Consider the following 24,487-nt stretch of genomic DNA (forward strand, 5'->3'; position numbering starts at 1 on the left):
TTAGTCTCATCCTGCTTTGAGCAGAGGGGTTGGACTAGATGGCCTCTATGGCACCTTCCAGATCTATGATTCTATAAACCACCCCCTCACCCCCCCTTAAATTTAGCGCAAAGTAGAACTTTTCAGAAGATGAGAATGTCTGAATCTACCAAATAATCCAGAATTGATTTCTGAAATGGTGTCCTCTTACATTTGAGGGATAATTTTCTGCCCTTTCTGAAATAATGTAAGTAAATTAAACACAAATTATTTATCTGTTTGTTTATTACGTTTCTATGCTGCCCTCCGGGCAATGCAAAAAATGTCTTTGAGCACGCCGGTCATGATTTCCTGGGGTCTTGGGGAAGAGACAGGCCCTGGAGATCCTCTCAGAATTGCCCTTTGTTGAAACTGCTGAGATTGGATGTGGGGAGATATCAGAAAATGTTGTTTGGGAAATGCCTTGATCCCATTTTGAAACATTTTCTAATATCAAACCATATCTAAGAGAGCAAAGGCGTCACTCTCCCTTCCCAAACTCCACTATGAAGTTCACTCTTGAGTATTCACAGGAGAGAATGGATTACTAAAATTTTTGCATCCAACTTCGTTTTCAGGGCAGCCATTCGACCCAGCAATGCCCATCACTATTTCCGTCTCCAATGTGATTTGCGCAACTGCTTTTGGACATCGGTTTTCTGTCGACGATAAAGAATTCCTCAAGCTGGTGGAAGCTGTTGACAACATTTTAAAATTTTCAGCAACCTTCATTCATACTGCAAGTCCTTTTCTTTGATTTTCCTGTTCGGTTAGACAAGGGTTTGGGTTTTGGTTAGACAAGTTGGAGGGGGTTTGCCATTATGTACCTTGATGGTCTTCAAGTAGCAAATTTGGTTAACTTGAACAAATCAAAATTAATACATTGGGGGAACCCAGTCTGTGATTAATAAAAGAAGACCTTAGAAGTCTGTCATCTATGTGTAATTCTTTAACATCAAAACGCTTGGTTTTCATAGGAGGGATGACTTTCACGGAAACAGACATTTGGTAGTGTAATTTTCATACAGAACTTCATTCAATCAGGACCCTTGCTCTCAGTGAGAGAACGTATTTGACCCATGTGCTGAATGCAGGGGGGGAGGGATTGGAATCTTTATCGATTGCCATCTTGCTAATGTATTAAGTGGTATTTTTAGGGGCTTTTATTGTGCTTTTATTGTCTTATTGTAAACTGCCCCGAGACAAATTGAGAGAGGCGGTATATAAATCCACAAATAAACAAATAAATAGGCTGTCATACAGAATTTCATAAGTTCCCTTATAATCTTCCAAGAGCACTAAAATCTTTGCATCAGCATCTGCTCAGGGTCCCTGGCCTGAGGGAGGTGGGGTAGTCAATCTTTATTTTCCAGTCATTTAGACCAAAATTTCAGAGGTACTACCAGAAGCAGAGCTTTTTCGGCCATGGCCTGCAAGATGGAACTATTCCACCAGGCTTATGGTCGAGGCTGAAAATAACATCCACAGAGAAACGCTGTTGTTATAAATTTCACAGTTGTATTTCAACAATGAAATCACTTGGGATATGTGTGGACTGTAAGCTATGTATGAGCAGACAGTGTGAGATGGTGGGAAAGAAGGCAAATGCAGTCTTCGGCTGTATCAAGAGAGGCATCATATTAAAATCGCAAGATGTCATACTCCTGTTGGTCAGATAACATCTGGAATACTGTGTGCAGTTCTGGAGGCCTACTTCAAAAAGGATGTGGAAAAAATTGAGAGGGTTCAGACGAGAGCATTGAGGATGATCCGGTGCCTGGGGACCAAGCCCTGTGCGGAAAGTCTGGAGGACTTGGGAAAGTTCAGCCTGGAGAAGAGGAAGTTGAGAGGGGACATGATTGCTCTATTTAAGTATTTGAAAGTTGGTATCTTGGAGGAGGGCAGGGAACAGTTCCTGTTGGCAGCAGAGGATAGAACCCACAGTAATGGGTTTAAACTACATGTAAACACATAGTAGTTCAGCAGTGGAAAAGGCTGCCTAAGAAGATGGTGAGCAGTAGCATTACAGATTCTTATCATGGATGCTTTAGGCTGATCTGGCATTGAACAGGGAGTTAGATTACGTGATCTGTATGGCCCCTTCCAACTCTGTTTCTATGATTTCTTTGTCATTTCTTCGAAAAGCAGCATCTTCAACCCCGTATTCCTTCCCTACGGAATAATGGCAGAACTGAGGTTCTGGCCAGTTCTTCTTTCTTATCATAGTGCAGTGAGGTCCTTTACTCCTCTGCAAATAAGAGGATTTCAGAATTGGACTCACACAATTGGACCCAATTTGCTTGAAACTCGGGGAGCCTTTAAACTAGAGGGAGGACTATGTTCTATGCACATTTCTTGATCTGCCTCAGCCCCTCACATGGATCCTATAGATCCAGTCATACCCAATAATTTTTGGTTACTGCCTCAGCATGAGTGTGCATCAGTTGTGTTGCTAAGCCATCTCATGGTACTGACTGCTTTTGATATTCATCTTTCCTGCAGTTGTTTGAAATTTTCCCGTGGCTCATGAAACATCTCCCAGGGCCTCAACAGAAAGCTCTTGCCTCCAGTGATTTTATACATGCCTTTGCAAGGAACGAGTTTAAAAAGCATAAGGAGCATCAGGCTTTCCATGAGCCACAAGATTTCATGGATTTCTACTTAAGTCAGATGAGGCAAGTAAGTATCTGCCTTGCATGTGAAATCTCTATGAGAATGTCTATGATGAATATTGCTTTAGGATGCTTTGGGCTGATCCTGCGTTGAGCAGGGGGTTGGACTAGATGGCCTGTATGGCCCCTTCCAACTCTATGATTCTATGAAGGTAAACGTGAATGTATTCTTTGAAACTCGTATAGCTAGTTTGCTGTATGAGCTCTGGGCTCAGAAGACTGAAAGAACCACATACACACACAAACACCCACCAACTGCAGTCTCCCAGGGCCTCTGCAAAATCAGACTGACAGCTGCTGGACTACCTGGATTGAACTGTACAGCTCAGCAGAAACTACCAAACAACTTCCTTAAATCCTGGCCCAGCTCTTCTGACTGTGTGGCCAGATAGGGCAGTACAGCTGGGGTATTCCTTCCCCCATGCATTCTCGGAAATGGAGGGGCATACTACCCCTCTGCTAGAAACCAGCAGTGGCCTGGCACAGCCGCTGCCATGCATAATCAGTTTAGGTGATGTTGCAACTGGTCTGACTACATTTTGTAGAGACTTATTCTCGTGGCTGCTGAGTCAACATGTTGGGGATTTGTTGAAAATTCATTCTCACTTTTTTATTTTCACCTTCAGAGCAAGAAAGACCCCAAGTCTACTTACAATGAGGAGAATCTGATTCAGTGTATTTTTGACCTCTTCGGTGCAGGAACAGAAACAACCACCTTGACATTGCGATGGGCATTGCTCCTCATGGCAAATCACCCAGACATTCAAGGTAAGAGACATTTGTGTGATGAATCAGGCTTTCTCAACTAGGGTTTGTGAAATCCTGGGGTTTCTTGATAGCTTTGGAAAGATTTCCTGAATGGATGGGAGTTAATTAATGTTTTATATATTTTTAAATTTGTTAAACAGTTATCAGGTGCTATGACCATAGATGGTCATATTGACCCCCCCCCCCTAAAATGGCCTATGCTGGCCTGGGAGAGGGTGGGAAGGGGAGGGGACCAATGTGGGCATGTACACAGTTAAGTTTCCCAACCATATTCTGCATGATCGTAACACTTTGGTGGTTTCTCAAAGTCTGAAGAATGTTTCAGGGGCTTCTCAATCATAAAAAAGTTAAAGGCTATGCTGAATTAAGGAATCCTTCCTGACTCGAATTTTCTTTTATAATTTCATATTGAGTAGGCAATGACCAGTACAATCCAATTTATGTATTGGTTAGTTTGTCCATTTTCATATTTAACGTATGCTGCTGCATTACCCAGATGACCCAAGCTTAAAGCTTGATGTAAACTGAATATGCAATTGGTTTCAAAGAATCATTACTGTTTTAAAGGAAAAGGCTTGCGAACTTTGGGTAGGGAAGTTCCTGGAGATTTGGGGATAGAGTTTGTGGAGGTCAGGGTCTGAGGAAGGGAGAGAACTCAGTAGAGCAGGGGTAGTCAACCTGTGGTCCTCCAGATGTTCATGGACTACAATTCTCATGAGCCCCTGCCAGCAAACGCTGGCAGGGGCTCATGGGAATTATAGTCCATGAACATCTGGAGGACCACAGGTTGACTACCCCTGCAGTAGAGTGTACTGTCATAGCATCTACCCTCCAAAGTAACAATTTTCTTCGAAGGAATAGATCTCTGTAGTTGGGAGGTCAGTTTTAATTCTGGGACATTGCTAGACTGCATCTAGAGGTTGCCAACTTTAAAATACAGTCTCCAGACTAAAAAGGCATTTAAAAATATTTCCCCAGGGAAAGTCCATAAGGAAATTGAAGATGTTTTGGGTTCCTCTCGATCATTCAGCTATCAAGATTTGAAGAAACTGCCCTACACCAATGCTGTGATTCATGAGATCATGCGTTCCCAGTATATCTTATACTTTAGCATCCCCAGACAATGTACAAATGATGTGAACATACTTGGTTATCTCATTCCAAAGGTACAGGAAATTCTTATGGTTGCACTTATGGATCCTAAGAGCAAAATTTACAAGAGGTAGCAAATTGTAAGAGATACATCTTTAACAACTTTCTCTGCAACACGTTTTGAGTCCAATGGCACCTTTGAGACCATCAAAGTGTTATTCAATGTGTAATTTTTTGTTTGCACTCACACTTCCTCAGACACAATGGAGTGTGTGCGAACACAAAAGCTTACAAGATGAATAAAACTCTGTTGGTCTTAAAGGTGCTGCTGGTCTCATACAGAGCTGGAAGAGACCCCAAAGAGCCATCCAGTCCAGCCCCCCACCATCTCAGGAACTTTAAAGCCACACACTCCTGAGAGGTGCTCATCCAATCTCCCCCTAAAAACCTCCAACGAAGGAGACTCCACCACCCTCCATGGAGGCATATTCCATCTACAAACAGTCCTCCTCTTCAGAAAGTGCTTTCTAATATTCAAGTGGAACCTCCTTTCCCATAATTTGAACACATCGCTCCTAGTCCTTGTCTCTAAAGCTGCAGTAACCAAGACTCAAACTTCATTCTGTTGCTTCAGATTAACACAGCTTTCCTTGGGAACAATTTTTGAAGGCTACAAACTTGTCCCCTGTTCCAGAAATGATATCAAATAATGCAGAGATTATTGTGTTAATCAGGTATGGACATGAACCACATTTTTGTTTCAGTTTGTGGATTTTAACCAAATCATGAACGAATCACAAACTAATACGAACTGGGAAGTAGGTTCACAAACTGAACCTGTTCATATTATTTCATGCCCACTGCTTTCTGCTCTCCACCACTCAGTTATTCTTCACTGGAAGTAGAGGAACAGAAAGCAGGAATTTAAATGGACTGAAGCCAATTCAGCCTTTGTTTTCTGCCCTGAACTGCCACAAACTGCCTTCCAATTAGTGGAAATTTGTGTCAGCTCTAGAGTTCACAAACCCTTATTTGCCCCCAAATTATCATGAACTTTTTCTGTCAGCAAGTTCATGCCCATATTTTGTACAACCCCAATTTAGCTGGCCACACCTCTGCTGATCAATTTCTAGTAGTTGCTTTCAAATTTCCATAGTGGACGAGGTGCAGCTGCCAAAAGTCTTCCCCATGTGGGAGCAGGCTGCAGCCCGGTGCACTGTCCTCTGTGCGGTAAACGTCTCTGCCAATCAATTTTTGGTAGTTGCTTTCAAATGTATTCAAAAATACATCTGATGATCGGAAGACGACGAGTACCCAAAGGGTTTACACATTTAGCATGTGTTTCTTTAAAAGCTGCTTCCAGGATAAACGTTGCAATATAAAGGAGTGACAGCCATTTGCAAAGTTCTCCACACTCTGAGCCCTTTTGGTTTCTGCACTGAAGCAAAGTTGCCTACCAGACGCAAGAATGAAACCCAGAAGTAAAACAAAGTATGAAGTTTTGTTTAGTCAAGGGTGAGTTGATGGATTCATGCTTAGAAATTAATGAAAGATCCATAATTATGTCATTATGAACATGGAAATGATAATCACACAACACTAGCATTTGGTGAAAACTTGATGGTTTTACCATCAGGTTTCCACTGAATCCTAGAGCAGCATGACCATTTACAGGTTTAATCTAGAAATTATGTTATGCCTCATTTAATCGCTCCCCAGATGCCAGCCACAAGCTGGAAATACTAGGAAACAGAATTGAGATAATGACTGCCTGCCTGTATGCATTCTGAGCCAACACTTTCATCTCCTTAGGACACCATTGTTATTACAGATCTCCGCTCTGTTCTTCTGGATCCTAAGCAATGGGAGAATCCTCAGGAGTTCAACCCTAGTCGTTTTTTGAACAAGGATGGAAGTTTTATGGAAAGAGAAGCATTTCTTCCATTTGGTGCAGGTAAAGACAGAATTCAGAATTCATGTATGATTGATTTGTCCTGTTTGTGCAGTTATTTGTTCCACTTGCAGATTGTTCTTCGTAATCACTCCTAAGCAAAATCTTATTTCAAATACATAATAGTGTGACAGATTTTATAATGCACTGCATTGTACTGGTCCTGCTGCTGAGCTGGCCTTGAAACAATGCCCCCTTCACTTTCACTGCAGAGACTCTTTGGGACATTCTTCTGGGCTGATACTGCAGCCTCTTTATTTTCCCCCATTGGAAGCAATAGAAGACGGGGATACTTATTTGGGTGTCCATATGATTGGACCTACAGGTCCAATCTTTTTGAAATATGGGTTTCTTTCAAGGAGAGGCTCCAGCAGCAATGCTGCAAATTTGGTGCCACCGTACCACTCAATAAACTTAGGTTAGATATGCATGTCAACCAAATTTTAAGTCATGGCCTTCTAACTTCAAAATATAATTATTTCTTAATGTTAAATCAGTCCTTGATCCAGATAAAACTTGCAGCATAATAATACAAATCTAAATTTGGCAAATTCAATCCCCCGCTTTCTTTACAGTCAAACAGTTTTTAAATATTTATCCTTGGTTTCCTTCCCTTCCAAATAAAATTTGATAGTTCCTTTTGCCAATCTCTAAATGGATATTATAGGGATTGCCTGAAATGAAAATAACATCCTGAGTAAAATATTCATTTTGATAGTAGTAAATTCCTCAATTTATCCAAATCTCGTTTTATATCACACCAAGTTTCCCTATAATTATTATCAAACAATGTATTACTTTTGCCAGAAATTACTATTCCTAAATACCTAATTTTCTTCTCTATTTTAAAACTTGTTTTCACCTCTAAAGTCATTTGATCCTGCAGTCTAGATTTAGTTATTTATTAATATGGTTTATCATGACAGGCATAAAGCTGAATTTGCTACACAGATGAATAGGTGGAGAGCAGCTTTCAAAAATGTAGATTATACTCATTCCAGAGGGGCAAAATGAAAGGAGAGGGACCCCAAACACAATCCAGATAACAGTTGAGCCAAGTATTTGGCCTGAAAGAGCTCAAGTCCTGCTGGAATATAATGGCCATCCTTTGTTCACTGAAACTTATTGATGTAGAGGGCAGAGTTTTGTGCTATGTCTGCCACATAGTCATGATGGGCTTTCCTAGATCCTGAAGTGGGGAAAAATGCCCCCTAAGTACTTAAACCTGGCCACATTTATAATGTCTGTAAATAAATATGAATTGGTCAGGAGCTTCTTATCAGAAGGGGTGCCTTGCCTGTGACCTGCTTATTTGAGGGGAAGAAACTTTTATGGACTTGTGCAAATGCTCTCTTTTAATTACTTACGTAATCATGATGCGTGGCATAATGTTTTTACAGATTTAGTCGATGTTTCGAATGAAATAGTCCATAACAAGATCAATAACAAGAGATTCTCATATAGCATTACAATGTTGTAACCTGTCTTGAGCAATTTTGGAAGGATAAAAATATTATAATTATTATAATTATCATAAACTTTCTTATCTTTATTATTATCATCTTCTTCATCATCATATCCAGAATTAATATAAAGCACTACTGAGGAATATCTCGGGGCAGGAATGAAATGATCTCATAAAGGAAAGCTAACTAGATGCTTGGGCCTTTTTAGGCATGTATAGATATCTGAATGAGACCTTACCTGCGTCATCTAGAACATGAGCTTTGTAACAGGGTAGTCATGTAAACTGTCAGAAAAGTAGATATAATGGTGAAACCTCTCCCAGAGACAATCATTTGATTACCGTTAAAGTGACAAAATTAAGTGTGGTTCTCCTTTTGTACTGCTTTGTTTGCCTTTTGTTTTTGGGGAGCCAGAAAAATAGGAAGTAAGCAGATTGGCAATGCAATCTGGCATGGAGGGAATGATCATAGCAGCATGAATTAGTGATGTGCTACTTTAAGGGGCAGAGGGGGGTCTTGATCCATCAACTCATACTACCTTACCAAAGTCCAAGCTAGATGTTCACCTAAGGAATTACATTCTAGATGATACCTGGAATTATATTTCACACTTGTTTCCTTCCCTTGTTTCTTTTGCAGGAGCCCGTGTCTGTTTGGGAGAGCAGCTGGCGAGAATTGAAATTTTCATCTTCTTCACCACCCTGCTGCAGGCGTTCACCTTCCAACTGCCAGAAGGAGTCAAGAAGCTCAGCACGGAACCCGTAGTTGGCCTATCATTGGTTCCTCAACCATATAAACTCTGTGCTGTTCCCCGCTTCAGTGAATGATAGACTATACTGATTGGTGTGGCTCATTTGTTACCACCAATTTCTCATTCATTCTTTTTGCTTCATCCTCAACCTGCTCCCACATGTTCAATTCATCCTGCAATTGATTTCACTGTCAGAGCTTGATGGAGGCCTCCTCAAGATGGAATTCAGGCAGATCTCTGATGTTCCTGATTCTTAAACAAACTATGACAAACGTTCCTCTTGGAGAAGAGTGACAAGTGGAGTTCCCCAGGGATCTGTCCTGGGGCCTGTGTTATTCAACATATTTATAAATGATTTGGATGAGGGATTAGAGGGGATACTTATTAAATTTGCAGACGATACTAAACTGGGAGGAGTAGCAAACACAACCAAAGACAGAATCAGAATCCAGGATGATCTTGATAGGCTCGAGAAGTGGGCTAAACTGAATAAAATGTTCAATAGGGACAAGTGTAATGTTCTGCATTTAGATAGGAAAAATCAAACACACCAATATAGGATGGGGGAGACTTGTCTTGGCAGTAGCATGTGCGAAAAGGATCTAGGCGTCTTAGTAGACCATACATTGAACATGAGTCAACAGTGTGACTCAGTGGCTAAAAAGGCAAATGGGATTTTGGGCTGTATCAAACGGAGTATCGTGTCCAGATCATGGGATGTGATGGTACCGCTTTACTCTGCTCTGGTTCGGCTTCACTTGGAGTACTGTGTTCAGTTTTGGGGACCCCAGTTGAAGAGGGATGTTGACAAACTGGAGCATGTCCAGAGGAGGACAACAAAGATGGTGAAGGGTTTGGAGACCAAGACGTATGAAGAAAGCTTGGGGGAGCTTGGTCTGTTTAGCCTGGAGAGGAGACAACTGAGAGGGGATTTGATAACAATCTTCAAGTATTTAAAAGGGTGCCACATAGAGGATGGAGCAAAGTTGTTCTCTCTTGCCCCGGAGGGATGGACCAGAACCAAGGGGATGAAATTAATTCAAAAGAAATTCCATATCACCATCAGGAAGACATTCCTGACAGTTAGAGCGGTTTCTCAGTGGAACAGGCTTCCTCGGGAGGTGGTGGGTTCTCCATCTTTGGAGATTTTTAAACAGAGGCTGGAGAGCCATCTGATGGAGAGGCTGATTCTGTGAAAGCTTAAGGGGGGTGGCAGGTTACAGTGGATGAGTGATAGGATTGTGAGTGTCCTGCATAGTGCAGGGGGTTGGATATGTCTATAATTCTATGATTTGGTTACTATAGCAGAGCCTAGTCATAGAAGGATGGCACTGTGTGCAGTAAAACAAATCTCTCAAGAAGTATATTGCCAAAGTAAACCTTACATCAAGTAGATTCTGTTCATATTAAGGTTGCAGTCAAAAGCAGAGAGAGGAACCTAATCTAAAGAGTGACCAGATAATCTGGTGTCAGGTATGTGAAAGTATTATTTATTTATTTATTTATTTATAATCTAATTTCTATCCCGCCATTCCCGACAAGCTCAGCTCGAGGCAGCTTACAAGATAAAACAGAATATACAATCCAATAAAATCACTTTCAAATTAAAACCGTTAGTCATCACCGCTAGTCACTATGGGTCGGACACGACTTCGCACCTAACAACCACAAGTTAACAATCCCACAGACGGAAAAAACACCCTTCCCCATTCCACCCACCGATCTCACTCAGGCCAAGATCTACCTCACCAGAAATACTGCTTAGCAATAGGTGGGACCTCCAGATCGTAACAGCCTCAATCAAATGCCTGGAGGAAGAGCTCCATCTTACAGGTCCTGCAGAACATTGACAGCTCCACCAAGGCCCTTAGCTCTTCTGGCAGCTCATTCCACCAGGTTGGGGCCAGGGCCGAAAAGTCCCTGACCCTCATCGAGGCCAGGCAAATTCATCGAGGTGTATGGGAAAATCACGTGGAAGATATTGTTGTGAGGGGTTAGTGATGGGCCTTTGTCCTTACCCATATCACATAGCTTTGTTCCTTCCATTTTGTATGGGTCTAGAAGCAGGCCTTGCTTTTAGTTTTCTTGCTAAAACGCAGCTGTAAGCTGCAAGTATTGCTCATATGTATACATGTTTATCTCAACCTTTTGAACCTGGGCACAGGAAGCTGGGTGAAGATTCACATGATCTCAGCTCGTTAACAACAGGTGGCGCGTTATAATTGGGAGACATCACGGGCCTCCTTATGAAAAATATTCCTAATATAATGTATTGGGAAGTAAGAGACACCCCCCCCCTGTTTGGGGCTTTTAGTTGTAATTTAAATCCTAGCTGTTAGCTGAATATTGGGAGCTCTGTGTAGGTCAGGCCCAGACGCCGAACTTCCCTGGCCAGGGGTGACAATTTCTGCTGCTGACCGGGTTCCCAGTGGCTGATTAGAAATTAGAGACCGCTTATTAGGTGAGTATGAAAGGGTGGGATTGGATTTGATGTTGATTGATGTAACTGTAAAATTCTGTGTTGCAATTGCCTGCTAATTATACTAAATTAATCACAACTCATCTACCTGTCTTTGGGATAAGATAGTTACCGGCAATTACCTTGTAAGAATGTTTCACACTGGTATGGGAACAGATGGGGCAAGCAACATATATTCCCATGTAAGGAGTTCTTAGTCAGACGAAGAGTGCTTGCACTCGAAGGCTGACGCCCTGAATAAATCTTTGTTGGTCTTAAAGGTGCTACTGGACTCTGATTCTATTGTGCTACCTCTACACCAGTGTGCTTATCGCTTCCAAATCCTAATAAAAGAACCATTTACCACTTTGACCTGGCAAGACACGAGGCCAGGCAAATGTCCCGGGAGCCTGGGACAACCATCAGATTAGAGCTTTGTGTCTACATGAGAGACCCACAGAGAAGTGTGGCTCTATCAAGAGCCATGTGAAGAATGGTACAGATCAAAGGGCACACAGAGAGAGAGGAGGGGTCAGAACTAGGACAGGGTAAGGAATGTTAGGACACCTGATACTGTGATAAGATCTACTATAAGGCAAGTTGTCCTGGCAACCGCAAGGATAAGTCAATTATTCAAACTAAAGCAGTACATCAAAGTCTACAATATTCAAGGCAGTAAAACAGGTGGTTTATGACAGGTACTCCTAGTCTCTTGCTCTTAGCAGATGTGAAGAAGTTAGCAGTGAGTCACAAATGCTCCTTCCTTAGTCTCTTTTGAGGGGGTATTTAAGCCTTGCTGTGTTTTGGGAACCTCATGTTTATTCCCCATTGCCTTGCCCTCCAGATCCCTCAGTAGATCTGGTGTCCAAGTCTCCATCCTCCATCAACTTGGTGATAGAACGAGTAGGATAACTTGGCTCAAAAATGGTTTCTAACTAAATGTGAGAAACTTTGAAAGTCAAAAATAAAAGCAAACATTTCTTGAGGAAAATCTTTCATTTATTAGAATAAGCAACTGTACTCATCAGAAGCATAGTTAGAACTAAAGTTACAACTACAAGACAAAACATATGTCTCTACACCCCCCCCCCCCAGGAACCCTCATCAAATGGCGAATAAATTACAGCCATAACATATGATAAGAACCCAGGATGAGAGTTGGAATGTCTGGAGTATGTCAGGGACAGGAGAGGAAGTCAGTGGCAAGGAGAGGATAGGAATGTTTTGGGCATCTGGTATCATAATAAAATCTACTACAAAGCAGGTTGTACTGGCAACCACAAGGACAGGCTAATTGGAGACTATCCCAGTACATCAAAGTTTACATCAATCATGACTGAAAAACACTGAGTCACGACAATTAAGCTCTCTTAATTGGAAACAAAAGAGCCTCTTGTGGTGCAGAGTGGTAAGGCAGCCATCTGAAAGCTTTGCCCATGAGGCTGGGAGTTCAATCCCAGCAGCCGGCTCAAGGTTGACTCAGCCTTCCATCCTTCCGAGGTCGGTAAAATGAGTACCCAGCTTGCTGGGGGGTAAACGGTAATGACTGGGGAAGGCACTGGCAAACCACCCCGTATTGAGTCTGCCATGAAAACGCTAGAGGGCGTCACCCCAAGGGTCAGACATGACCCGGTGCTTGCACAGGGGATACCTTTACCTTTTTAATTGGAAACAAATGCTGATTCTCATGGTTGTCTCTTAGAAGTTGGTTCAAAAGGGTTTGTGTGGCTTTTAATCTCCCTCAGTTGTAGATCTTGCATGCTTGGTGATCACCTGACCTTTGATTCCCACCCCCCTCAAGGATGTAGGTGAAAGTGCACAAGCACATAGTACAGGATAGTCTGTTAAGATATACTGGTAAGTAGGGGGAAAAAAACAGAATACTACTTTTCACATTAGTTCAAGTTACTAGTAAGACTTTACTTGAAATGACTTCTCTATAATTTGAGCTATCCTATCAGATTTCAACATGTGGAAATGTAGGATGTGCCTGATGATTGCAGTCCAAAATGAGTTGGCAATGACCCAAGCTGTCTTCCTATATATTTGGCTTTATCGGTGATGTATTGAAAAGATTGCTGGTATAAAGCAGGCAGTGATAACCTGGAAGGAAGGAAAAGCCACAAGAAGAACAACATTCAGCTCATCCAGGTGAAAGATACAAAAGCAAAGAAGTAAGGGCGATGCTGGGAACACAGGCAATTTTGATTGCCTTGCTGGTGGGTCTCCTGATTCTAAACCATCTGAAACAGCTCTGGTCACACAAGTCATCTCCTCCAGGATCTTGTTCTCTTCCTTTCTGTGGAAGCCTGTGGAAAATAGGATTTGTCCTTTCTGAAGACACTTTCATTAAGGTATGCAATTCCATATAATTAAACTATGTAGTGAATTAAGTAAGAACTATATTTTAATCATTTTCTTCCTAGTTTTATACAGGTTGCTTGACATTTTTTCATAATGATGGATGCAGTCTCACATAGGGATCAAGGACTGCACAGGGTACACTTAATGCACTTAGCACAGAGGGCAGATTTATGCCCATGGAGACTTAAGGATCCAGAGGGACTCTTTTTTAAATTATTTAAGCATTTTTATTTTTATAAATGGTAAGAATGGATACAGAAAGATCTCCCCAACAGGACCAGAGATCATGAATCACCGGTCTTTACTCTATTTACGAAGAAAGTCTGAATAATAATGCCATTGTTCTTGGAATTCTTGTGTCGGTCTTCGATTAATCTTACTAGTCAGTTTTGCTATTTTTGCAAGATCTGCAAGTTGGTCTAACCAAGTCAATATCAATGGTAACATCCACATTTCCAGTCCTTTGTCAAAGTTATTCTAGTCGCAGTCATAGTGTAAAAAAAGAAAGTCTCTGCTTCACGTTGCAACTGTTCAAGATAAAAACTGAACAACGTATTCCAGTTTTAAAGGAAACTTAAAACTAAGCTTCAACTGTAATACCATACACAATTTCGCCCAAAATTTGGCTGTTTTAGTATAGCTCCACTACATATGAAAAAAGGAGCCAATTTTATCATTATCCTTTTGCAATTTTGCTTATAACCTTAGGAGTAATATCCCAAGGATAAAACATTTTATACCAATTCTCTCTTAGTGACTGACTTTTAATTAGTTTAGACACATTGCACCGTAATTTTTCCCATTGATCTAGTGGAACATTTAGATGCAAATTTTGCATCCATTTAACCATAAAATGCTCAACCTGGTCAGCTTTATCATATTTCAAAAATATGATCATGTATCAATAATAGCTTATATATTTGCCCTTGGAAGTATGGCTTATTCTGGAATAGCATATTCTCAAATTCTGGAAAGGCTGATAAAGGGTCAAGATGTGTTTTAAATTTGGTTTTAAATCTGGAAACAAATTGATATTATTCCAGCCATTGTATATTAAATCTTTCTTTATTTAAGACTGGGGGGGAGGTGGGATATAAATAAAATGATGATGTTGATGTTGATGATGATGATGATGATGATAAGCTTTTGAGAGAACCAGAATCTTTGTACTTGAGGCAGCCCAGTTTTTTCAAGTAAGTCCTGGAAAAGTATGCCTAAGTTGGGGATTTCAAAAGTGATGAATTACCTGTGATTCTTGATTTATATTTATTCCATATATTCATCAATGTCTTCACCCAAGCTTTCATGGTCACCTTTGTTTTTTGTCCAGGTGATGGCCACAAAATACTTCCCGCTATCCCATTTTCTCCAGTGCTAAATCCCTTGCAGTAGGATTCAAAATCCGTTCTGAAATGGCCGTCAATATAGCTACATGCAAATAAAGTTTTAAATTTGGTATTCCTTGACTTCCTCGTTTCTTTTATTCTTGCAGAATTTTGAAGGCAATCTATGGTCTTTTATTGTCCCAGATAAATTTGTTTATTACACTTTGCCATTTATGTATGACTGAGTCTTTGATTTGCAAAGGTGAAACCTGAAACAAGAACTTAAACTTGGATAATATGTTTATTTTAACAACGGACATTTGCGCCGATCAGGATAATTTCAGTTTAGACCATCTTGTAATTTCTTGTTGAATTTCATTCCATAGCTTGGAATAATTGCTTCTGCAAGTTCATGACCGACACAACTATTCAGTGTAATTCAATTACTTACTGCCGTGGAAGAAGGACATTCAAAATGTAAAGAACTGTGAGGCATTTGCGAGCCATTTTGCAAATAAGGTCTAATGGTTCCAGCATGATTTCCCCTGAACTGTTGATATATTAAAGGAGCTTGAGGCCCCTTGGGTGCCTTCAGGGGGGAGTTTTGATCACTTCAGGCCTCTTAAACTAAGGTGGACAGGTTGCTAGCTTCAGTGAGACCTACCACCAGTCCTCTAGATCCCTGTCCCTGATGACAGGGGAATTCCTGGGGCATTCATTGAGCTTAAGGAGCTGGTGGGTATATATATGTATCATTTCCACTGAGAGAGTGACTGAAATGCAGGTATGAACTCAAAACACATGAAATCTTCATAAATGCATAGTAAACTTAACTTTGTCTCCACTACACTTGCTCCTCTGCATAAACATAGTGGTTTATTGTGAGAAGAGCGTCTTGTGGCGCAGAGTGGTAAGGCAGCTGTCTGAAAGCTTTGCCCATGATGCTGGGAGTTCAATCCCAGCAGCTGGCTCAAGGTTGACTCAGCCTTCCATCCTTCCGAGGTCTGTAAAATGAGTACCCAGCTTGCTGGGGGGTAAACGGTAATGACTGGGGAAGGCACTGGCAAACCACCCCGTATTGAGTCTGCCATGAAAATGCTAGAGGGCATCACCCAAAGGGTCAGACATGACTCGGTGCTTGCACAGAGGATACCTTTACCTTATTGTGAGGTAGCAATTAGTGTTGGAATGGGATCTGGGAGAACCAGGATCAAATCTCCACTCTGTCTTGGAAACATTCTGGGTGATCTTGTGCCAATCACATGGACATAGGATAGCCTATTTCACAGGATCCTCTTTGAGAAGGAAGACGAGGGATAAGTGAAATGAGTAAGGGTGAACAGGTAAGATAAGACTATAGAAGGATGCTGAGAAGATGGAATGGAATGGAAGGAGAGAAAGAAAAGAAGGAATCTGAGTGAAGGGAAATGGAGATAAATGAAAGTTGCATATGACCAGGAGCTGAGAAGAGGGTTGCACATGCCCAGTTGTGGTGCGCAGGTAATTGTGAATTTCCTGCATTCTGCACGGGGTTGGACTTGGTGACTTTGGAAGTTCCTTCCAATTATATCATTCTAAGAGATAAAGAGTGAACTGCATGTGTTACATTCAAACAAACTAGCTGAATTTTTGTGATGTTGTCAATCAATCAATATTTATTTACGGTCATTCAGACCAAAATTAAAATTCAAGCCATCAAGTGATGTTGTCTTTTGTCTCTTTCAACGTAAATGGCAGCTGGCAAAGGAATATGGAAACATTTATATGTTTTGGTTAGGAAACATAAGAGTAGTTGTACTTTCTGGATATGAAGCAGTGACAGAAGCGCTGGCCAACCATGAAAAATATTTTATTGATCGGCCAGTGACCCCCTTCTTGAAAGCTGTGGCAAATGAAGAGGGTAAGTTACTGGGAGGCATACAGTTTGGGAAATGAATTGCTCCACCATTGTTAACCCAAATGCTCTGAGAAAATTGGGAAAGGCTAAGCAAAAGGCAGCTAACTTGCTAGGATCTGTTTTGCACAGTTTGCGAGGTTGCACCAAAGAGGGAGCCCCTATCCGCTCCATTGGATAGAATGGAGTGTCAGGTTCTTTGGTTTGAACATGTTTCCCCATAGACTTCTATGGGGAATGTTCTTTGGGAGCCCCCAGGATGGGACCCCCCTGGTGCAATTTGGCTGAAACCTGCAGGGGACTGAGGGAAAACCCTTCCTGAGCTCCCCTGCAAGTTTCAAGAAGATTGGGCCAAGGGGTCCCATCCTGGGGGCTCCCAAAAGCGTGGGAAAAAATGATTTCAGTAGGAATTGAACAAGGAAATTGCCAATTTACCTGCTGAAATCAGAGGGTCCCATCCTGGGGGCTCCCAAAAGCGTGGGAAAAAATGATTTCAGTAGGAATTGAACAAGGAAATTGCCAATTTACCTGCTGAAATCAGAGGGTCCCATCCTGGGGGCTCCCAAAGAACATTCCCCATAGACGTCTATGGGGAAACAAAGAACCTTACACTCCATTCTATACAATGGAGTGGATAGGGGCACCCTATTTGGGAGCCCCTTGGTCCAATCTTCTTGAAACTTGCAGGGGAGACAGGGAAAACCCTCCCTTAGCTCCCAAAGACGTTTCAGGGGTACAACTTATTCTCCCTTCTCCCAGCCCCCTGGGAGGACCATAGCCTTGACTAAACACACTTTTCTTGGCAGGGTGATGTCTCTGCTTTTTAGGATGCTGTCTAGATTTGCCATAGCTTTCCTCCCCAGGAGCAAGCGTCTTTTAATTTGCTGCAGTCCCCATCTGCAGTGATCTTGGAGCCCAGGAAAATAAAATCTGTCACTACCTCCATTTCTTCCCCATCTATTTGCCAGGAATTGAGAGGGCTGGATGCCATGATCTTCGTTTTCTTGATGTTGAGTTTGAAGCCAACTTTTGCACTCTCCTCCTTCACCCGCATCAAAAGGCTCTTTAGTTCCTCTTCGCTTTCTGCCATTAGAGTTGTATCATCTGCATATCTGAAGTTGTTGATATTTCTCCCTGCAATCTTGATCTTAATTTGTGACTCATATAACCCTGCCTTTCTCATGATGTGCTCCGCATACAAGTTAAATAGGCAAGGCGACAGTATACAGCCTGGCTGAACTCCTTTCTCAATTTTGAACCAATCAGTGATTCCATGCCCGGTTCTCACTGTTGCTTCTTGACCTGCATATAGGTTTCTCAAGAGACAGATAAGATGCTCTGGTATTCCCATCTCTTTAAGCACTTGCCACAATTTGTTGTGCTCCACACAATCAAAGGCTTTAGCATAGTCAATGAAGCAGAAGTAGATGTTCTTCTGGAACTCCCTAGCTTTCTCCATGATCCAGCGTATTTTGGCAATTAGATCTCTAGTTCCTCTCCCTCTTCGAAATCCTGCCAGTACTTCTGGAAGTTCTTGGTCCACATATTGCTGGAGCCTAGCTTAACTAGGATTTTGAGCTTAACTTTGCTAGCATGAGAAATGAGTGCAATGCTGCAGTAGTTTGAACATTCTTTGGCATTGCCCTTCTTTGGGACTGGAATGTAAACTGACCTTATCCAATCCTTTGGCCACTGTTGAGCTTTCCAAATTTGCTGGCATATTGAGTATAGCACTTTTACTGCATCACCTTTTAAGATTTTGCATCATTTTAATGTAATGACATCACAGATTAGACCTCCATTCAACTTTTACCTCCTCAAGACGGAATTGAGGTAGATCCTGGTTGTTCAACTATTGGGAGTACCTGACAAACTTATCAGGAGATGTGGTTAATGGCATGCAGTAAAATAAATCACTCAAGAAGCATATTGCCAAAGTAAAACTTTAAGTAGGGGTGTTGCCATGTTGGTCTGAAGCAGCAGAACAAAGATTTAGTCCAGTGGCCCCTTTAAGACCAACAAAGTTTTAGGCAAATTATAAGCTTCTGTGTGCATCTGACCATACCTGCTGGTACCTAGAGCAGGGCTGGGCATACTGTGGATCTCAAGATGTCTGTGGACTACAATTCCCATGAGCCCCACTGGCACTTCCACTGCCCTGAGCAGCTCTAGCTGCGGCCTTTCCAGAACTTGGTAGAGCTGCCAGGGCAGAGGGAGGAGGAGTGGACTGCCTGCCAGTGCCTCCCCTGCCCAGCCAAGGTCAAGAGGGAGGTTGGCCTAGCGCCCATTGTATTCAGGCATACAACGGGCTTTTCTGCTAGTTTCAAATATAGTTAATACCCAGAGGACACATGTCTACACTGTGCCAGCAAAAGAGATGCCTGCTCTGCAATGGCAGAAGAGCTCTCAGCAGACGAATGAGACTGTCCTGAAGGTTTTATTCACAAACCTCCCTTTCTCTCGGCTTCCCCAGGGTGTATTATGCATGGCAGGAAACCTTGCAAAAATCTGCCCCCCCCCCAAATGTTGCTGTTTTTATTTTCTGCATGTGGAGCTGGTTTCACCATGAAAACACACTGCAGTATTTTGGGTTATGCATGGCATTCCCCCCTAATAGCAGCCACTGTGTCTTATCAGTGCAGTATTTAAAACTAGCTTTAAAATGTCTTTTCTTTTAGAATGGTCATGAAAATGCCTGTTGGTTAGCATGTTTTTGGTCTCCTCCCCTGTACCAGCATACACCAATGGGTGAAGGGCCAGCCTCTAGTCCCTCGTCTACCAATGGGAGCTTGAGGCACCCCTTGTTCGGTGCAGACCCTCCCACCTCTGCTATGGCAACATTACACCAGCAGAAATTAATTTATCCATTCCCTCAGAGGCATTTGCAAGCATTTCACTCCACTCTTTATGAGGAACAGCGTAACTCTGAGGGGAAGGCTTGAGTGTTTTCAAAAGGCTGTGTGCCCTGATGGAAATTTCCTGTTGAGGTCTCTGTGTCCATGAACTACAATTCCCACAAGGCCGTGCCAGTAGTGTGTGTGCCAGAATGGCAGTCATGTGACACTGCAGCTGACTATGGCTTGCCAATGAGTGTCAAGCACAATGTAGGAATTGCCCCCCCCCATTATTTGCCATCAAAAGTCCATATGTCAAGTGCATAATCCTTGCAGAAAAACAAGACCATTTAAGAAAATGATGATTTAAAAGGGTCAGTATGCTAACTGGTAAAAACCTTCACATGCATAACCCACTTAGGTTTCTAATCCTAGCCTTAAGAAAAGAGGTCATGGGGGTTCCCTGACACTCAAGACCTCCCTACATCGAGGGCACACCCATGATTGCTGATCAGTTGTATATAACCATTCATGTGACACTCCTTGAAAAACGGTAAAGATAATACAGCCCCCAGCACGCCTATGTGATGTGCCACTTTTCTGTCTTTTCTCAGGAATCTGGACTGCAGAGATTTGTTCCTGCTCTCCCCTGACCTCCCTTGCTAAATTTTCTTTCTTTCAAGGAAAAGTGATGATACTAAGAAAATCTATGCTAGGTTCATTCATCCTATAGCATGCACAGGTGTGTACAATCAAGACAGCTGAAAACAAGAAAGGATTCATATGAAGAGTGGTTTTGGAAGAGAGTTTTACAGCAGTGGACTCAAACACAGCATGGGTTAGGAAAGGTGGCAACTCCCGGCCATATGTCCTCGAGCTCTCCTCCAGAGATGTTCATGGTTGGATTTGTGATAGCAGCAAGATTGCTTGGCCTCTTTACACCTGAGTGATATTGGGGCCAGCTGGTTAGCGTTTCCTCACTAGATCTTTCCAGAAATGGGCGGTATAGAAATCTAAATAAATAAATCTTCTCAATTGCCCCAGCTATGGCAAATCAAAACTGGTCATCTGTTTCATTCCTCTTTTATGTAAACTGCCCTAAGCCTTTGGGGAGGGCGGTATATAAATTAAATAAATAATAAATAAAACGTTGGATAATTATAAATCAGGAAGGTGTCTCCGGGGAGCAGCCTCATCGCCTGACACTCATCTGCAGGGGCTCTGCTGGTTCACATTTGTTTAAAGTATTTAGACCTGCCTGGACTATGCTCTTTTTCCAGTTGTAGGGGTAGGCGAGGTCAAGTTAGGGCTCTAAAAAGATTTAAATATCCAAAACTAAAATAATTAGTTTTGCTTTAGTTCTGGTAAAGGTAACAATTTCATCTTGCAAATTGACCGTATTTATAAAGGAATCTATTTGGCTGTAGTCCTGGAAAACAAAAACAAAAATCTATAAATCTTCTTTACATCAAAATGTCATTAAATTGGATTGATTTCTGAATTGAAAAGTAAGATTTTTCAAATTCAATCATAAATAAATTCACCACACTGGTTCATAATGGGTTTCCCATAGCCACACCCCTGCTTTGGTAAAAGAACTCATCATATATGTAAAATAATTCTTTTCCAGACAGACATCTGTTAGATCAATAATTAATGCAGCTGGTTGTGCTGGTTCTTCCCTGGCATTTAGATACTGTTCAGCTATTTGCCTAGCTGAATCAATGGGAAGGTTAATATATAATCAATTAACATCCATTGTAGGCAGTTATCCACCAGATGGCAGTATAATACCTTCTAATGATGGCATCTGATTAACAAATAAGTGTGTCCAGAGGAGGGCTATGAAGATGGTGAGGGTTTCTGGAGACCAAGTCTTATAAGGAAAGGCTGAGGTACCTTGGTCTGTTTAGCCTAGAGAGAAGATGACTAAGAAGTGATATGATTGTTGTTGTTGTTAGGTGCGAAGTTGTGTCTGACCCATCATGATCCCATGGACAATGATCCTCCAGGCCTTCCTGTCCTCTACCATTCCCCGGAGTCCATTTAAGTTTGCATCGACTGCTTCAGTGACTACATCCAGCTACCTCATTTTCTGTCGTCCCCTCGATCGCTCCCAGCTCTACGCCAGGGAGTCCTTCCTTCTCATGAGGTGGCCAAAGTATTTGAGTTTCATCTTCAGGATCTGGCCTTCTAAGGAGCAGTCAGGGCTGATCTCCTCTAGGACTGACCGGTTTGTTCGCCTTGCAGTCCAAGGGACTCGCAAGAGTCTTCTCCAGCACCAGAGTTCAAAAGCCTCAATTCTTTGACACTCGGCCTTCCTTATGGTCCAACTTTCACAGCCATACATTGCAACTGGGAAGACCATAGCCTTGACTAAACGCACTTTTTTGGCAGGGTGATGTCTCGGATTTTTAGGATGCTGTCTAGATTTGCCATAGCTTTCCTCCCCAGGAGCAAGTGTCTTTTAATTTCATTGCTGCAGTCCCCATCTGCAGTGATCTTGGAGCCCAGGAAAATAAAATCTGTCAATACCTCCATTTCTTCCCCATCTATTTGCCAGGAATTGAGAGGGCCGGATGCCATGATCTTCATTTTCTTGATGTTGAGTTTGAAGCCAACTTTTGCACTCTCCTCCTTCACCCGCATCAAAAGACTCTTTAGTTCCTCTTCGCTTTCTGCCATTAGAGTGGTATCCTCTGCACATCTGAGGTTGTTGATATTTCTCCCTGCAATCTTGATCCCAATTTGTGACTCAACTAACCCCGTCTTTGGTTGTACCAAAACCAACAGGTTAAAATTTAATTCAAAAGAATTTTCAGCTGAACATCTGGAAGACGTTCCTGACATTTAGAGCTGATCCTCAGTGCAATAGGCTTCCTTGGGAGGTGGTGGGTTCTCCTTGTTTGGAAGTTTTTAAACAGAGGCTAGTTAGTCATCTGACAAAAATGCTGATTTTATGAACTTAGGCAGAATGTGAATAGGTTGTCAGGAAGGGATATGCCAGTGTTTGTCTCTTGTGGCCCTTCCTTGCCTACCCAGGGAATTGCTGATCACCACTGTGGGATGGTAGGTGAATTTCCTCCAAGCCAGGTTGGAATGTGGAGATTTTTGGTGTGGGGGAGGATCACTTGGAAATGAAATTGGGGTTACTGTGGGTGGGCAGGTAGTTGTGGGCTCCTGCATTGTGCAGATTTTGGACTAGATGACCCTGGAGATACCTTCCAACTCTATGATTCTATGATTCTATATTGGCTCCAAAACCTAATTAACCCCGCTAATTATTGGTCTCCTGGGAGGCTTTGGTGGTGGTTTGGCTGATGAATTTAGAAGGATCTGATCACTAAATGGTTTCCATTGGCACCTTAAAAACTAACAAAATTCATGGCAGAGGGTCGGGTCAGAGGCAGTGGGTTGAAATTAAGTAGAAGAGCCATGCTGGCTCTATTAATCAGCTAAACATCTGGAAGAAGTTCCTGATAAAGCAGTTCCCCAGTGGAACAGGCTTCCTCAAAAGGTGGTAAGTTCTCCTTCTTCAGAAGTTTTTAAGCACAGGCTAGATAACCATCTGACAGAAATGCTGATTCTTTGAACGTGGGCAGAGTTTGAGTGGATGGGCAGAAAGGGATGTGCCAGTACTTGGCTCTTGTGGTTCTTTGTTGCATGCACAGGAAATGCTGATCACCATTTTGGGGTCAGGAGCCAGATTTTCTCCAGGCCATGTCATGTATTCTAGTTTTTTTTTTGGGGGGGGGGGTAATAAACTGTGCATGGAATTGGGGGCACTGTGTAAGCAGGTAGTTATGAGTTTTCTGCATAGTAAAGTGGATCGAACTATATGACCCTGAAGATCCCCTCCAACTGTATGAGTTTATGATTCTATTCCAACATGACTATACCACTTGCAGTAGGCACATCATGTTAATTCTCTGCTCCCAGTACGTGTACAACCCATCATCTACCAGCTGCTTTGATGTGCCTAGCCTGACCTCTAGTTGATTGGGAGGATGACCCGTAGGCCACTCCCAAGAGAGCAGTTCTTATCTAAGAGAACTTGTTTTTCTCAGCTACTATGTACCAGGTGCAAGATATGGCCTAACTTCTTTCAGTGTTTAGGGATATAGCTTTGATGGTAATATTCTTGATATGTAGCCTGCAATTACACATAACATGTTTAGTTTTAGCAAGGGATCTTGTCTTGGTTTGGCTAGTTTTGCTGCATGTCGTTGAGGACCAAGCAGATGGGAGTTAGCCTGTTATTTCTGCACATTTGGTTATTTATTAAAATTTCCTAATAAGAAAAATTGGTCCTTGCATATTTTCTTGAGATTGGTGCAAACCTTGATGTTTCTGGCCAGGGTTCCAAAATCTTGCCTGAATGTCCACAAGTGTACCTTGGTTGTGAACCCATGTGTGAAGTGAGTCAAGGGGAGATTTGTCATCCAAGAGACCAATAGCTGCTCTTCCAGCAACACATTATCTATCAACTTCCCAGAAGAAGTAAAGAGATGACTGGCTTATAAGTGGCCATCTCCATTGTATAACTTACCATGATATGGTCCTTCTCCTTGAGACCAGGAGGACGGCTTGGTGGGTGTTTCCTGCCACTTTAACTGGGAGTCAGGACTAGAAATGCTAAACTTCTTGTCCTGCATGGTGGGAGGTACCTTGCTTCAGTCATCTTCCTGCCCGTCTGGGAGTAGCAGGTCTGACTAGTTTCTCTCCAGGTTTTTTTTTGCTAGTTTTTTTTTAAATAAAAAAAGAGCAGTATCACACCATGGAAGGAAACACCCACCAAGCCATTCTCCTGGCACTCATGGGAGAACAGCTCTGGCAGGAGAACCAAACAGTGCTCCCAAAGCCAGCAAACCAGAGTAGAACAACAATACCCAAA

The 24,487-nt window shown here is 42.2% G+C and overlaps 1 protein-coding gene across 1 annotated transcript in view; it reads left to right on the forward strand.

Moving 5' to 3' along the window:
• Window positions 1-24,487, forward strand: part of LOC143842760 (uncharacterized) — a 59,513-nt gene that overhangs the window by 9,169 nt on the left and 25,857 nt on the right. The window contains exons 4-10 of the mRNA XM_077347915.1: window positions 597-757; window positions 2,521-2,697; window positions 3,317-3,458; window positions 4,437-4,624; window positions 6,363-6,504; window positions 8,607-8,793; window positions 13,287-13,530. Coding sequence (XP_077204030.1) covers window positions 597-757; window positions 2,521-2,697; window positions 3,317-3,458; window positions 4,437-4,624; window positions 6,363-6,504; window positions 8,607-8,793; window positions 13,287-13,530 — 1,241 coding nt within the window. The remainder of the gene's footprint in view (window positions 1-596; window positions 758-2,520; window positions 2,698-3,316; window positions 3,459-4,436; window positions 4,625-6,362; window positions 6,505-8,606; window positions 8,794-13,286; window positions 13,531-24,487) is intronic.

The sequence above is a fragment of the Paroedura picta genome, chromosome 8 (assembly GCF_049243985.1).
Source record: "Paroedura picta isolate Pp20150507F chromosome 8, Ppicta_v3.0, whole genome shotgun sequence".
In the NCBI taxonomy this organism is placed as follows: Eukaryota; Metazoa; Chordata; class Lepidosauria; order Squamata; family Gekkonidae; genus Paroedura; species Paroedura picta.